Source organism: Zootoca vivipara, chromosome 5 (genome assembly GCF_963506605.1).
Source record: "Zootoca vivipara chromosome 5, rZooViv1.1, whole genome shotgun sequence".
NCBI lineage: Eukaryota > Metazoa > Chordata > Lepidosauria > Squamata > Lacertidae > Zootoca > Zootoca vivipara.
This window is the reverse complement of record NC_083280.1, coordinates 71308279-71322018: the sequence shown is the minus strand read 5'-3', so window position 1 is coordinate 71322018 and position 13740 is coordinate 71308279. Positions and strand designations below refer to the sequence as shown.

Genomic DNA, 13740 nt, shown 5'->3' with positions numbered 1-13740 from the left:
CAAATGAGAGGTAGGCCATGCCCTGTTGTTGCTGTAAAAAATGTGTGCAGATCCCTCTCCAGATAAGTTTGCCATGTCAGCACTATCTTATCGCTGAAGAGAATGTAAAAAAGACATTCAGCACACATCTCACATCATGGCCTGATTTTTATTAGTCTAGCTCAGTGTTTCCCAAACTTGGGTCTGCAGCTGTTTTTGGACTACGATTCCTATCATCCCAGACCACTTGGTCCTGCTAGTTAGGGATGATGGGAGTTGTAGTCCAACACAGCTGGAAAACCTTGATCTAGCTGCTGGACACTATTGTGCTTTGAATGTCTAGCTGGTCTAGCTGATGGACTCTATTTTACTTTGAATGTGGGTTGTTGCTGTTGTTTTGCTACTTTTTGGTTGCTTTCTTTTAGTTAATTAATAGGCTAATGCTGCTGATTTTATTTTTAATTGGGCACCTGTTATTTTTGTTTATAAGCCACCCAGATCATTTCACCAGACGTGTGCACATGTCACAGCATACCTTAGCAAACTGGATTAAGGGGTGCAGTGGTGTTGAGCCAGAGCCACCACCTGCTGGCAAGACAATAAGACCTCCACCTCACTGTGGATTTCACACTTGTCATTCACAGGTCAGGGCCCTGCTGTGAAGTAGCTAATATTCCATCCTCCACTCTGCAAGAAGCAGTGGACAGTTTAGACTTATTTGTCCCATGTGTGAAAAAGCTTTTACTCTTCCTGCATTAGGAATGGGTTAATCTGTCAATTTCAGTATCTTTCAGTTTCTCACTTTTCCACTCTTAATCAGTCTCCACATTTCTACATCGGAATATTTTTTTAAGCCCTCCAGAAAATTTGTCAGCATTTTTGTGCAAATTTCTCATGTGCATTCTAAATGCATATTTGCTCAGTGTGCATATTCTTTGAAGCAAAATGCATATCTGATTATTTATTGTCACCAATATATGCATTTATGTGCACATTTTACCATGGTCTGCACATTCTTGTCACATTGCTTGGCTGGAGAGCAGCTGTGCAAAATCTGGATAAGTCCAACTTTCTTAGGATATCCATTTCGGTACACAGTATTGTTTTGAAAAGTGTGAATCTGTCGTCTTTAAATGCAAACAGAACTGAATTCCTCCCCCATCCTTACTTTTGGTGATGCTACCCCAACAGACTATGCATCCCACTGCCCACACTGCTGAATGTTCCTGGTAATTATGTCACTAGTGGATAGTCTCTCCCAATGGGGACTCCACATGCTGTAAGGATATTTAATTGATGTACAGCATCACCATGAAAGAAAGATTTCCCACATCTGCACATGGAGTAGATGACATCTGTAACAGGCCCAATTAATATATGTTACTTGGAGGATTCTAAGGATACCTGATTATGGAATTTAAAGGTTTGGGTGAGAATTATCACAAAAGGGAGTTACAGCTTGCCTATGTTTCCTGTCTGTAATGCCAAAGTTTTAACTGAAACTTACATCATGTGCTGTCGTATTCCTCATATTGTTCACGTTGTTTTTCGCTCGATGTAACCTCTGCTTGGGTTTTTCTCCCCTCAAAGGGCCCAGCTGGTCCCAAAGGACAACCAGTAAGTAATTATTTGTACATACTTTCTGCTCACACTTATTTTTGGCATTCCTTATCACCTTTACCCTTTACCTTTACTATCACCATTATATATGTGACATGACTCTATATTTGTCTTCTGCTTTCTATAGGGAACCACTGGACAAAAAGGAGAAAAGGTGAGCTTAGCAGAATTAACATTCTACCTACAATAAAAAAGGGAGTTCCATGTTGGTTTGGGTTTCAGTTTCTAGAAATACCTGTGTTCAAGGCAGGCTAATATCCTTAAAGAGGATTTTAACTCACATTAAAACAGGTTTTTCTAGAAACTGGAAGCTGAAACAACCTGGAACTCCAGGCTATTCATGTACCCTGAATCAATAGTCTCAATATCCACAGTTGCTTTTGAAAATAATGTCACCTTTGCACATTTGAATCCATGGACAAAGTCCAGTCCACAGGATGCTTAAATCAGCATTATCCTCACTGACATGGATGCATTCAAGTCAGCAATGCACCTGTTATGAACCTGTCTCCATGAATCTATTTTGGTTACACCATTCATGATGTAAACTATTTTCTTTTAATCTCCTACTTTTGCAGGGTCAATGTGGAGATTATCCACACAGGGTAAGCAGACTCTTCTATTTGTTTGTAAAGTGACCCTTGCATATTATCTCTCATTTATTTGGATTGTTTTTTATGTAAATAAAGAACTTAAGAGTTCTTAGAGTTCATCACTGGCTCCTGCAGTCCTTGCCTTCCCCCTCCCCATCCACATAGATATTTTATTACCTGTCTTGCCTTATTGGCAGATACAGTGAGTGCAGAGTTTTCCGGGAAACATTTCACCAATTTCTCCATCTAGCTAGCAGATCTGCCAGTTAGGATTGCTCTGCTCAGTTTCTCTGCATTAGAACCATAGAATTGTAGAGCTGGAAGGGACTTTGAGGGTCATCTAGTCCAACCCCCTGCAATGCAGAAATTTCAGCTAGAAAGGCATACATTGGGGCTGAAATTATTATAGGGACATAGGTTTAAATACTTCATATTCAGCATTTGAGAAGTCTCCTAATAAATATACCCAAAATCTAGCCCTCACCCCAGAGAGATATAGATGTTCTGATTGTCCAGGGTCCTGGGTGATCCTGGGTGACAGGATGCAGCTCATGACCCTTTTAGAGGTATCTGAGGCAGACGAATGCAGGGAACAAAGGCTGGCTGATTGGTTGTGTGTTCTGGCCCATATAATTACAACATAGAGCCAAGTATATTTATTTAGAAAATCAGTGTCAGTCAAATTGCTATGGGCTTTTTATTTTTAAATTAGAAGCATAGTTTGCCTGAGCGATGCTCTGAGTTCAGCTGCACTCCCTTGCAAGTTCTCCCAGTGCTGATCAAGATGAAAATAAGGGCCCACAGAATATTAAAACACCGAGAAACTAATCAGGGGTAAAGAGGACTTGACCATACCATACGATCACAAAGAAAAAAAATAGCTTGGCTTGCTGTCTCTGTTCGACATTTGGAATTGTTATTTAATAAATTATATCTTCCCATCTCAGATGGTGCTTTCAGCTACAGGAGATCTACATAATAAGAGGAAATATAATAATGATCCACATGATATGAACAAATAGATTAAGGTGGAGAAGCTCTGGCAAAGCTTTGCAACGGGAGTATGCCTTGAGCCTTCCTCTGCTACATTCTATACTAACCGGCAGCCTATGTTTTGTTTCTGGGGGTGAGGAACCTGAAACCTATGAGCCGCAGCCAGCAAAGTTTGAGAGTTTAGCTTCCAACTCTAATTAAAATTATAGGAACTTAAAGGTTCTCTTTTTCTTTTTAAAAACAACACTGGGCCTCAAGATGATACCAAAAATGTTCTTAAAGACTTCAGAGCCAAATGATTTCTTAAAGTCATAAAAATCTTATGCTTTTCTTTTTTAAAAAAAACCAATAAGCAGATTCATGATTTTTGAACTTTGAGAGATGCTAGACAAGAAGATTAGGCCTATCCTGCTGCCTGGAAATCTTGGATGGACTCAGGGCACTGGTCACAATTTCCATCTTTGTTAAGCGTTGCCCTTAAGCAATACTTTTCAAATGCCCCCTCCCCCATGGATCGTAAAGGAAGGCATTTAATTTCTTTGCTCCATAATAACAAACTTATTTTCTTTTCCAAAAAGAGGAAGAAATAGCCCAGATACTTGCTTTTAGCATACTTAGGATTTATGAATCATAGGTTTCTTACCATTGTGTATGTGGCATATGGACTGATTTTTTTTGGCCTCTGTTACCCTCCTTTACCACCGTCAGTAAAGCAAGGACTGAAAACCCAGCCCCACTGTTATGTAGTACCCTAGCCTGTCCATCAAGCAACAAATTAGGAAAGCTGATACTGTGCTCTCAACGAAGGAAATGAATGCACCAAGTGGTTATGTATGTGTTGCACAATACAAGCCTTGAGGACAGATGAGGCAACTGAAACAGGTAAAAAGGGCAACAGGATTGGGCAGGGGTTGCAAGTTGTCTTCGGACTAGATTTAGGAGTTGGTGAAATTCATTTTGCTGCTGATGGTATAGAGAATCAAATTGACCCAGCTCTGTGTTGCTCTGTCTCCACTGTCCCCCTAGGAATACCTAAGCACTACACTTGCAGCCCTGCGTTCTAATCAGATCCTTACACTGAAGGTTTGTGGGGAAAGGGTTTAACAACTGGTCCTGTTGCAAAAGGCCAAGGAGATGAATCCAATATTGCATGTTCTCAGTGGCAAAAGATCCAATAACATACCTGTGGGACACTACCAAAAAAAAAAAAGGAAAGGAAAATGTATAAAATACATGCTACCATCAGATTTCAGTTTTTCACTGTGGGAAAAGGCAAATGATGTAAAGAAAAACATTCTGTATATCATAGTCATGCCATCTGAACTATCCTGAGCTCACCTTCCAATAGTCATTAATGACTGTCATCTCAAGACTTATTTAGGAACATAGGAAGCTGCCATACCGAGCCAGGCCACTGTTCCATATAGCTCAGCACTGTCTACACTGGCTGGCAGCAGTTCCCCAGGGTTTCATTCCCAGCCTAACTTGAGATGCTGAAGGTTTAACCTGATCAGCACTATATTTGTCTTGTCTGTGTTTTTAGATCTTGCCTCAAGAGGAGTCCCTTCTACTGAGCAATTTCACAGTTGATTATAAGACATGTGAAAGGCACTCTTAGATCACAGAATCTCTTAGAGTTGGAAGGGCCCCTCAGGATCATCTAGTCCATCCCCCTGAAATGCAGGAATATGCAGTTGCCCTATACGGGGATTGAACCTGCAATCTTGGCGTTATCGGCACCATGCTCTAACCAAGCTTGGAACGGGCAACCTGTGGCTTTCCTAATGTTTCTGGACTACAACTCCCATCATTCCTGACTGACCAGGGCTGATAAAAGTTTGGAGATCAGCATCATCTGGCAGGCCACAGTTTCCTCATACCTGCCCTAGATACTCCCATGCTTCTTATTAGGAAAGGTGAGGCATCAGAAGAAAACTGCTGGACCTAAGGATGGCATTCCAAATCTCCCTCAGTGTCATGTTTGCTCAAATCTAACACCTGACACAGAACGGATGGAATATGAAAGTCCCATTCAGGTGTTTATCTCCGTACTGTCTCAGTCACATAAAGAGAACCAGTGGAGCTGCATGTGCTTGTCTGCATGCATCACCACACCCCATACTGTCCCCACAGTGTTGATACATTGGGGGAATGTCTGAAGGGGATATGCCTGCTGAGCATGCAGAGGCTGCCTCCGGGAGCACTCAGGTTCCAACTCACAGGGCGCCCTGTGTGTTTGTCAGGCAGTTCCCACCTGCTTTAGATCTCCCCCCAACATGTTGATGGTGCCGGGGACAGGCAGGTGTGTGGTGTTGTGGTGGGGCAGAGGAAGCGCACATGGCTCTGCTGTGTGTGTCTCTTTCTGCACAACAGAGATTGTGTGGAGAAAAACACCTGAAGAGGGCTACAGCTTCCAAAAATTCAGCTGACTTTGTCGCCTCTTAAGAATTACAGGGAATGTGCAGGGCCTTTTTCTGTGATTCACAGACTGAGCCCCTCTGTGGTCTTTGGATCTGCTGTTGATTGTGGCCTTCTTAATCCAACCATTGCTCTTCCAATTTTACCACCACAACATGTCCTCTCTTTTTAACAAGCTGCCCAGAATGACTGGGTTGCAGTGCTGCAATATTGTGATGACATTTCAGTTTTGCAACAAGACCGGAACTTGGCCTGCCACTAAAGAGCAAGCAGCCATAAATAAGGGGAAGAAAGTGTACTCTCTGAAATGTACACAGTCGCTGTCATGGGAGACCTGCAGGCATACCTCTCAGCCTCAAAAGAAATTACAGGCATCTGCATTTTTGAGCTTTAGCAAGACCTGATTGTTCTTGCACATATACTAGTGAAAATCAGGGGTGATTCTAGTTGTAGAGTGAGGATAAGCATATGCAGTGGTTGGAACAGTTCATTGAATATTTGGCAGGCAGAATATGCATAGATATGCATAGATATGTTTGTTTTCCTGGAGCCATTTTTGTGAGGTGGAATGGATATCTGTAGCATGGAACACATGGCTTTGGATTTAAAATGGACACGTATAGAGACAGCTGTGAGGCAAGACATACACACGCTCACACACGCAAGGTAGAATGATGTGGAGTAAACTTTGGAAAGGTGCTGAAATTAGAAATGCATCTCATGCATACTAATTACTTTTGTGAGGTCAGGTATGGTAAAACTGAAGAGTGAAATGACCTCCATGTAGAGGCTCATGTTTGGAACACTGAAGGAATGAGTTCTGAGAAAAATATCCTATAGTTGGACTTGGCAGGAAGTGAAACTTCTGCCAAGATGTAGAGCTGGATTCCTTGTTGGAGTGAAGTCTTTAACTTATTCTGCATTCATCCCTTTAGAAATTTAAAAGATGCCTTCTTCACATCCATTTTCACTGGGGGGGGGGCTTGTTTTAAAAAAGCAGGCACACTTCTTTTACTATAATGACTAGTTTTCTCTAATAGGGAGATAAATTGGCTCAATGATATACAGTTGGGCCTATCTAAGGGATGAAAAATGGGTTGCTGAGAATATCTGTTGTAATCAGAATAGCTTTTGCAGTGATTAGCAAATTTGCTATGGGATTAGCTAGCAACAAAAAAGAATGGTCAAGAAATGAACTATATCTAGTAATAAGGAGAGCACAAAAACAACCAATGAGGAATGGTGACTTTGGGTGAAGCAAAGAGTAAGATGTAAACAGAAAAGTGCAAATAACAAGTCAAGAAGCAAATTGAGAGCAGAAGTACTCTGCCTAGAGACTACAGGTGTGAAGGGTAGCAAGTGTCTATGCTTAGTTGCAATGATACATAGCAGAAGGCGACAGCATGATCAACTTTTTATTATTCCATGTTATATAACTAGAAAGTACTTTTTTAAAAAAACCAAAACAAATCTAGAGTACTCTGAAGCCTGAAGAATAAAACCAAAGCCTATGTTCAAATTATTAAAATGGAACATAGAAGAGCTCAAGAGGCTTGCCAAAAGGTTCCCAATGACAGATACCTTTTCCATTGCCCTTCATTCTTGTCTCTGAACTGTGACTTACTTTCATTACATCCTTTCATTGTTTTCCTCCCCCCCCCTTTCCATTTTCTTCATTGGCTGTTCTGTATGACTTTTGATGCCCTACTGACCTCCTTTGCCTTGTGACCTTTGGCCCTTGCCCTGTGACCTCCTGACTCGGTCTTCTTCAGCTGTTGCCTCTTCTCAATTCAGTGCGGCTGGCTCCACCCCCAGTCATAAAGAGACGCACCTTCCAGGTATCCTTCTTCTTTTCCTGGTTTTAAGCATTTTCTTTTCCTTCAGAGACTGGTGATTAATCAGCTTCCTTTCTTTCTTGCTTAGAGAGGGTTTCATGAAAACTAGAAGCAGCAGGGATCTCTTTAGAGAGTCAGTTATATCCCCCATTTGACATGCCTGTACATCAGAAATGACCCCACAAGCTGGTTTTAGTTCACTTGTGTGCTTGCCCTCTCAGTTTAAGCAGCTAAGCATGAACAGAAATATTTTGGCTGCTTTTCCTGATGATCTGATTTCAGGGCCACACAAGATGCTGTAAGAAAGAGTGTTATTGAGGAAAAACAAGGTTTTCACAGGATATACTTGAAGAAAAGGGTTGCTTCTTTTTCTTGGGGAGAGAGCAAATGATCCCACTTGCATTACTATAGAAGGAGAAGTGAATCTAAGAGCCCTCCATGCATTATACTGAGGCTGTGTTTACCACGAGACTATGCACTGGTGTCATGCAGGTATCGCCTGCAGTAAACATGTAAACATGTATTGTAAGGCAAGCTTGCACAACCTGGGACCTACCAAGCAGAATGGTGACCCAGAGGCTCAGCAAACTGACTAGACCTTTTAAAACAAGGCAATGTTAAACACCTACAACACCACAACACATTGTAGGGTAGCTGTTTTCAGCTTGCTAGATTAGACATCCTCAAGGCCTGGCAAAGTGTGACAAACAGGCACCCATCTCTAACTACCTGAGGATTTGTGTCATAGACATCAGATTGGTCACGGCTCCTCTAGGAGTGTCTACACTTAATATGTTTACTGTGGAATGTGTTGGTTTTGTTAGGTTTGCTAAACACAGTTGCCACACAAAATAATATCCTGATTGCATCCACAGCAAACACCCTTTGATTTCCTAGACAGACAGACTGTAGCACTGTAAGGGAACCTCTGCTGACAATCTCTTCAACTCCTCTAGAGATAGCTATGTCACTTTGAATGAAGGCACTGGAATGAATTAGTTTGTATATCTATGGAGATTTATACATGGGCATTTGGCAAGTACTGGCTCAGCTGCCTACAACATCCTTCAGAGGATACAGCCGCAGTGCCCTTGGCTTTGTTTGAGGACAGTATTATGTGTGTTTGTGTAGATGAGTGCAGATGGTTCATCTCAGCAAGAGTTCTCTATAGTGAGATGCCAACCCACACAAAGCCTCTTGTTACTGTGGCATTATGGTATGCTTATGAATACTTTTAGCCTGGAATGTCCCTCTAGGATTCATCTGGAATGTAACTGGATGGAGGGAGTAAGTCAGAGATCAAACGCCATACTTATCAGATGTCACATGCCTATTTTTAACCATTAATTGGAGCTATATTTTTTTTTAAAGTTTTGCTAAGCACCAAGTGGTTTCATTGTGTGTGGATTTAATGTTCTGTTAGAGTTCACTGCAGGCTATCTCACACAATCACTTTGGCTGGGTATAAAAAAACAAAACAGGGAAGTCAACGAAACAAATGGCTGGAATTCAGGACATAGTCAAGGTTGGGTAGAGAAAAAGCAGATGCAACCAGGGTTCTTATATTCATACATTCTATTTTGCATTCTGTTAGGAAGGAGCAATATTCAGTGGATATAGTAATAATAATGCACCAAAATAGATTGTATTTTTATTGTATTTATTTAAAGGATTTGTAGCTCACCCTTCATTGGTACTGATACCAGGGTGAGGCACAATGTAAAATAAATGATAAACAACATCAGTAAAGCAAGCAAACAAAATTCTTAAAGCCTGAGAGAAAACATAAGCTTATAAGGAGTCTTCTGAATATAGGAAAAGAAGCAGCAGAAGTAAGAACAGAAATGAGAGTGAGATGGAACAGAAGTAGTAGTTTTAAGGGGCTGTTGTCTTGTGATTCAGACATCCCTGAAACCCCCAGTCTGTAAGTCTGTAAGGAAGGGCAGAAGAAGGAGAAGTCTTAAGAACAATGGCAAGGGCTTGTTTGATGGGCTTTAGTATTGATGCTCGCTTTCCCAGCCTAAGATCTGATTGGGAGTTGTATTCCTTCTGACGGGAGCTTTAAAGTCATTCAGGAATCCATGCAGAAAGCCCATCCGCACGTTGCCCTTTGGCCAAGTTTTGGAAACCCCCTTCAGGTACTTACTAACAGCAACTTGCTTGGCTTGGCTCTTCTTCCTTTGCTCAGCCTCTGCTTGCTGTAGATCACACTCCAGGGTCATTGTGCTGCACTGATGATAGCGTTGTTTTCAATGCACCTCAGGGTGAACAGGGACAGGCAGGAATCCAAGGGCCTCCAGGGCCACCTGGGCCACCAGGCCTCCCAGGGACTCCAGGACCAACTGGACCAACTGGACCAGCTGTAAGTACCTCTTCAATTGCTTGTGTCTGTCTCCCATACTTCCTTCCATACCATACTTTGGTATCTGAAGAAGTGTGCATGCACACGGAAGCTCATACCAAAATAAAAACTTAGTTGGTCTTTAAGGTGCTACTGAAGGAATTTTTTTATTTCCCATACTTCCTGTTCTCCGAAGAACCAAAGATCTGGCTTTTATTTCCATGGTGGTTCTGCAACGGTGCTGCCCCAAAGCCTTTCTTATCTTCTCCCATGTTACATGAGGATGCCATTTCCTCTACCCCAGCCTGTGTGAACTTCCAGGGTGAAGAAGTCACACTCTGGATGCAATTATGTCGCTCTCAGCAGGACACCCAACTCTTAAAAGCCCTCAAATTCTATTTGATGTTCTGCTAACAGCACCATTCCTTCAGGGACAGTAAGCATTTTCAAAAGGTCAAAATCACTCTTGTTGAAATAAGGGTTTACCAAGCTGGCATCTCTGAAAGACACATTTCTGTGTTGCCTTAGGGAAAAGCAGGAGAACCAGGGAAGCCCGGCAAGGATGGAAAGGTATCCGTTTCATCTTTTCCTTTACAGTTGCTGCATTTGCTTGCATGAACATTATTTATTTCTCGGTGCCTTCAAGGGACATAATGAATGCTGGCTCAACAGTGCCATACAACTGCATGCATTAATGGAAGGGTGAGCAAGCAGTGGAGGGAGTTGGTCATTCAGTGGCCATTCTCTTGCCAGCTTCGTCTGAATGTAATCAGCTAAAAGTCCAGTTACTCGGTTCTCGGATTTTAAAACCCCTCTGAACTCTAGGATGTATTTATTTATTTATTTAAAAAAAACCTATGAACTTCAGCCTCTTGATTTGAGTGCATGATGGAGGGTTAACTTGAAATAATTGGGAGTGAGGGTTTTTCTCAACTCAACCTGCTTTAATCCTAGGATAAGCCCTTATAAGCACAAAACAGGCTTATTATCTGTGAAAAAGAGAGGGAGGGAGGGAGACTTGAGCTGCATACACACCATAAATTTTAAATTCTTTTAAAGCATATCCTCCTTACCTTAAGAATCCTAGGAACTATAGTTTGTTAAGGGTGTTGAGAATTGTAGCTCTATCAGGGGTGATTTACAGTGCTTTAAAGGTGTGGCATGTCTGCAGTCATGGGCCTAAAATGCTTTTTTTTTGCAATCTCATAGCCTAGTAGTTTAGGTGTATGGAAAGTTGTTTGTGAAGTATCAGCTGACATTTCCTAAAATGAATAGTTCAGGGCCTAAAAAGGAGAAATAATGCAACATGCAGCATGCTTGATATAGGGCTTAGAATTCATTTACTTACTACAGAGGACAATTTCTGCATACATTATTTAAGTAATAAAAGATAAAATATATGGTATGAGGAGAAGTAAATGTAGTACAGACCTTAGCATATTGCCCAGTGCTGTGGGGATTTTCAGGTTTTTACTACTTCATGATGTCATATGCTTTTATCTGCAGGGCTTGCCAGGACCTCCTGGACCAAAGGTGAGTAAAGCAACTCAGAAGAAATACCAGATATAAAAACTGCCCTCTAAAATTTCAAATACTTTGTGAGTGAAATGTGAAATGCAGTGAAGTCCAGAACGTGGTTATAAACTGAGTTCTCGGGATTCTGCAAAATGGTTTAATTACAAGAGAGTTAGTCCATCATGCTTTGAGAACGAACAAGGGAGAACCCTACATACACAAAAAGAAGTAGGGATCTTTTAATTAATTTGTTTATTTAAGGATCCGTGACCCTGACTTGTCATGTTTAATGCATCTTAGAAGCACAGGCTCAAATATATATATATATATATATATATATATATATATATATATATATATACACACACACACACATAGCAAAGGAACAAGTTCTGAATAAACCTACTGTGTACAGTCATACCTCGACATCCGAACGCTTCGACTTCCGAAGGTTTCAACTTCAGAAGTTGACAACCCCGGAAGTCTTTTTGCCGCCCGCGCCCGGTGCATGCGGTCTACACCTACACAGAGCCGCGTGCGTGGTTGGTGCATTCACAGAAGCGGCGCTTCGCCATCCGAAAACCTCGACTTACGAAGACGGCTGTGGAATGAATCGTCTTCGTAAGTCAAGGTACCACTGTATGTACAGGTACCTTTGGAAGGTATAGGAAAATAAGGACAACCTATTTGTGTTAATGTGTTTATTAGCGTGAAAATTAGTAATGCATGGAAGAGCCCGTGTTCCTCCTACTCATATTCTTGCCTTCACATAAGACCAGTTTTGAATCAGGCCTTACCTGATTTAGAACCACGAACTAAGATCCAATTAGAAGAGGTTGGGAAGTATGGCAGGAACTAGCTAGGAAGCCAAATAATTCTTCCACAGCTGTTTGAACAGAGAGAAACTTAGCTTTTAAAACCTGCATACTTTATCAGTAATGAGCTCCACAGCACAATTAAGATTGGATTGGCAGGCTCTGGAGGAGGAAGAGGAGGAGGAAGAAAAAGAAACCAAGGAACAGGGATCTCCCCTTTCCACTCTGATTTTAGTTACTTTGGAAGACAGAGTAGAGGTGCAGGTTCTCCCCTCTGACCTTTTTAGGGAGGGCTTTGGTCAACTGAGAGGGGAAGCTGAACAGGGAGGCATCAGTGACTGAACAGGAGGGTACAACCTTGTCATTTAGAACCAGGCAGCAGATGGGAGCAGACCAACTTGCACTGATGGAGAGTGTACTTGCAAAATTGTCATTCTTACAAAGTGAGAGAGTCTTGTGGGTGAGCATACCAAGCCTTGCTTTACAAAGCTTGGCAAGAGGGGCAGAGAAACTTGTTGGGACATATTCATTGCTTCTGTCCAATTCTGAACTTCTTGCCTGCTCCTGAACTCCTTAATCCTGACTCCTGAGCACTGGGTCTGCTGCCAAACCTGTTACTTGCCTGAATCTCTTTCTTAACTTCCAAGGAAGAGCTTCTGTCTGAATGTGTTGGGCAGGAGCCAGGAAAATATTTTTGATACTATAGAATTCTCCTTGCTACTGCATGCCACTACTTTTTCTATTCCTCGAAAGAGGGGCAGGTAATACCCAACATCTGGTCACACAGAGATCCCTAAAAGCTAGAATGGTCCAATATTAGAGTTAAGTGAGCTGAAAAATTTGCAAGGGACATGAGTACCCCACAGCTTTTCCTTCAGACTCCTGTATCTGTCTATGTCCCCCTCAGCTTCTTATGTTCATGTTCATAAAGGGAAAGGGGTTTTAGTCTGAATGCAACCTAACTCAATCCTTGTTGTGTTTTTGTTTCAATTGGCATTTACAGGGGGACCCTGGAATTCAGGGGTACCATGGAAGAAAGGTATGGTTGTTGTTTTTTTAGAAGCATAAGACTAGAAAATGAAATAAGCACAGCAGCGTTTGAAATGCATTAATGTAGATTTGAGCCATCTGGGAAAGTGCTGGCAAAGATACACCATCCTTGCCTTACTCATGCACATAGACACAAGCATATCCTGGTTATCACACTTTGCTCATTTCCTACCTTGAGCAGCTTCGGCTGGGAGTGTTGGGGCTTGAAGTAAGTGTGACTTCTTCCCCTGCAGCCATCACAACCTCTGTCATGCCCCATGGGTAGAATCTGTTAACAAGAGGGTGGGACTGGAGAAGTTTCCAATTTTTCAGGCTCTCTTGGTCGCTTATGACAGTTTCTGCTAGAAGAAGCCCCTGAAGATTTGACACCTATCTGGAATAAAAATGAGTTTGACTCCACATTCACACGCAAAATGTACAAACTCTGGGAATCCTTCAGTGGTTCCACCCTTGGCTGAATCTGATTAGGGGAGTCAGAGGGGCACATGAAAGCCTCCTTGCACATAGAAAGCTACCGTCAGGAACATACACAGAGAGATTTTGATAATGTGAGCACTTTCGAAGAAGCAATTCCCCATGTA

At 41.9% G+C, this 13740-nt stretch overlaps 1 protein-coding gene across 21 annotated transcripts in view; it reads left to right on the top strand.

Annotated features, from left to right (window-relative positions):
- Positions 1–13740, top strand: part of COL13A1 (collagen type XIII alpha 1 chain) — a 96119-nt gene that overhangs the window by 28702 nt on the left and 53677 nt on the right. For 15 of the 21 annotated variants that reach the window (XM_060274924.1, XM_060274926.1, XM_060274916.1 and 12 more), the window contains 8 exons: positions 1570–1596; positions 1727–1753; positions 2178–2204; positions 7376–7441; positions 9702–9800; positions 10308–10349; positions 11286–11312; positions 13113–13148. In XM_060274924.1, the coding sequence (XP_060130907.1) occupies positions 1570–1596; positions 1727–1753; positions 2178–2204; positions 7376–7441; positions 9702–9800; positions 10308–10349; positions 11286–11312; positions 13113–13148 (351 nt within the window). Of the gene's footprint in view, positions 1–1569; positions 1597–1726; positions 1754–2177; positions 2205–4211; positions 4269–7375; positions 7442–9701; positions 9801–10307; positions 10350–11285; positions 11313–13112; positions 13149–13740 lie in introns of all 21 variants that reach the window. The other 6 variants (XM_060274930.1, XM_060274929.1, XM_060274915.1 and 3 more) reach the window with 4 other exon arrangements.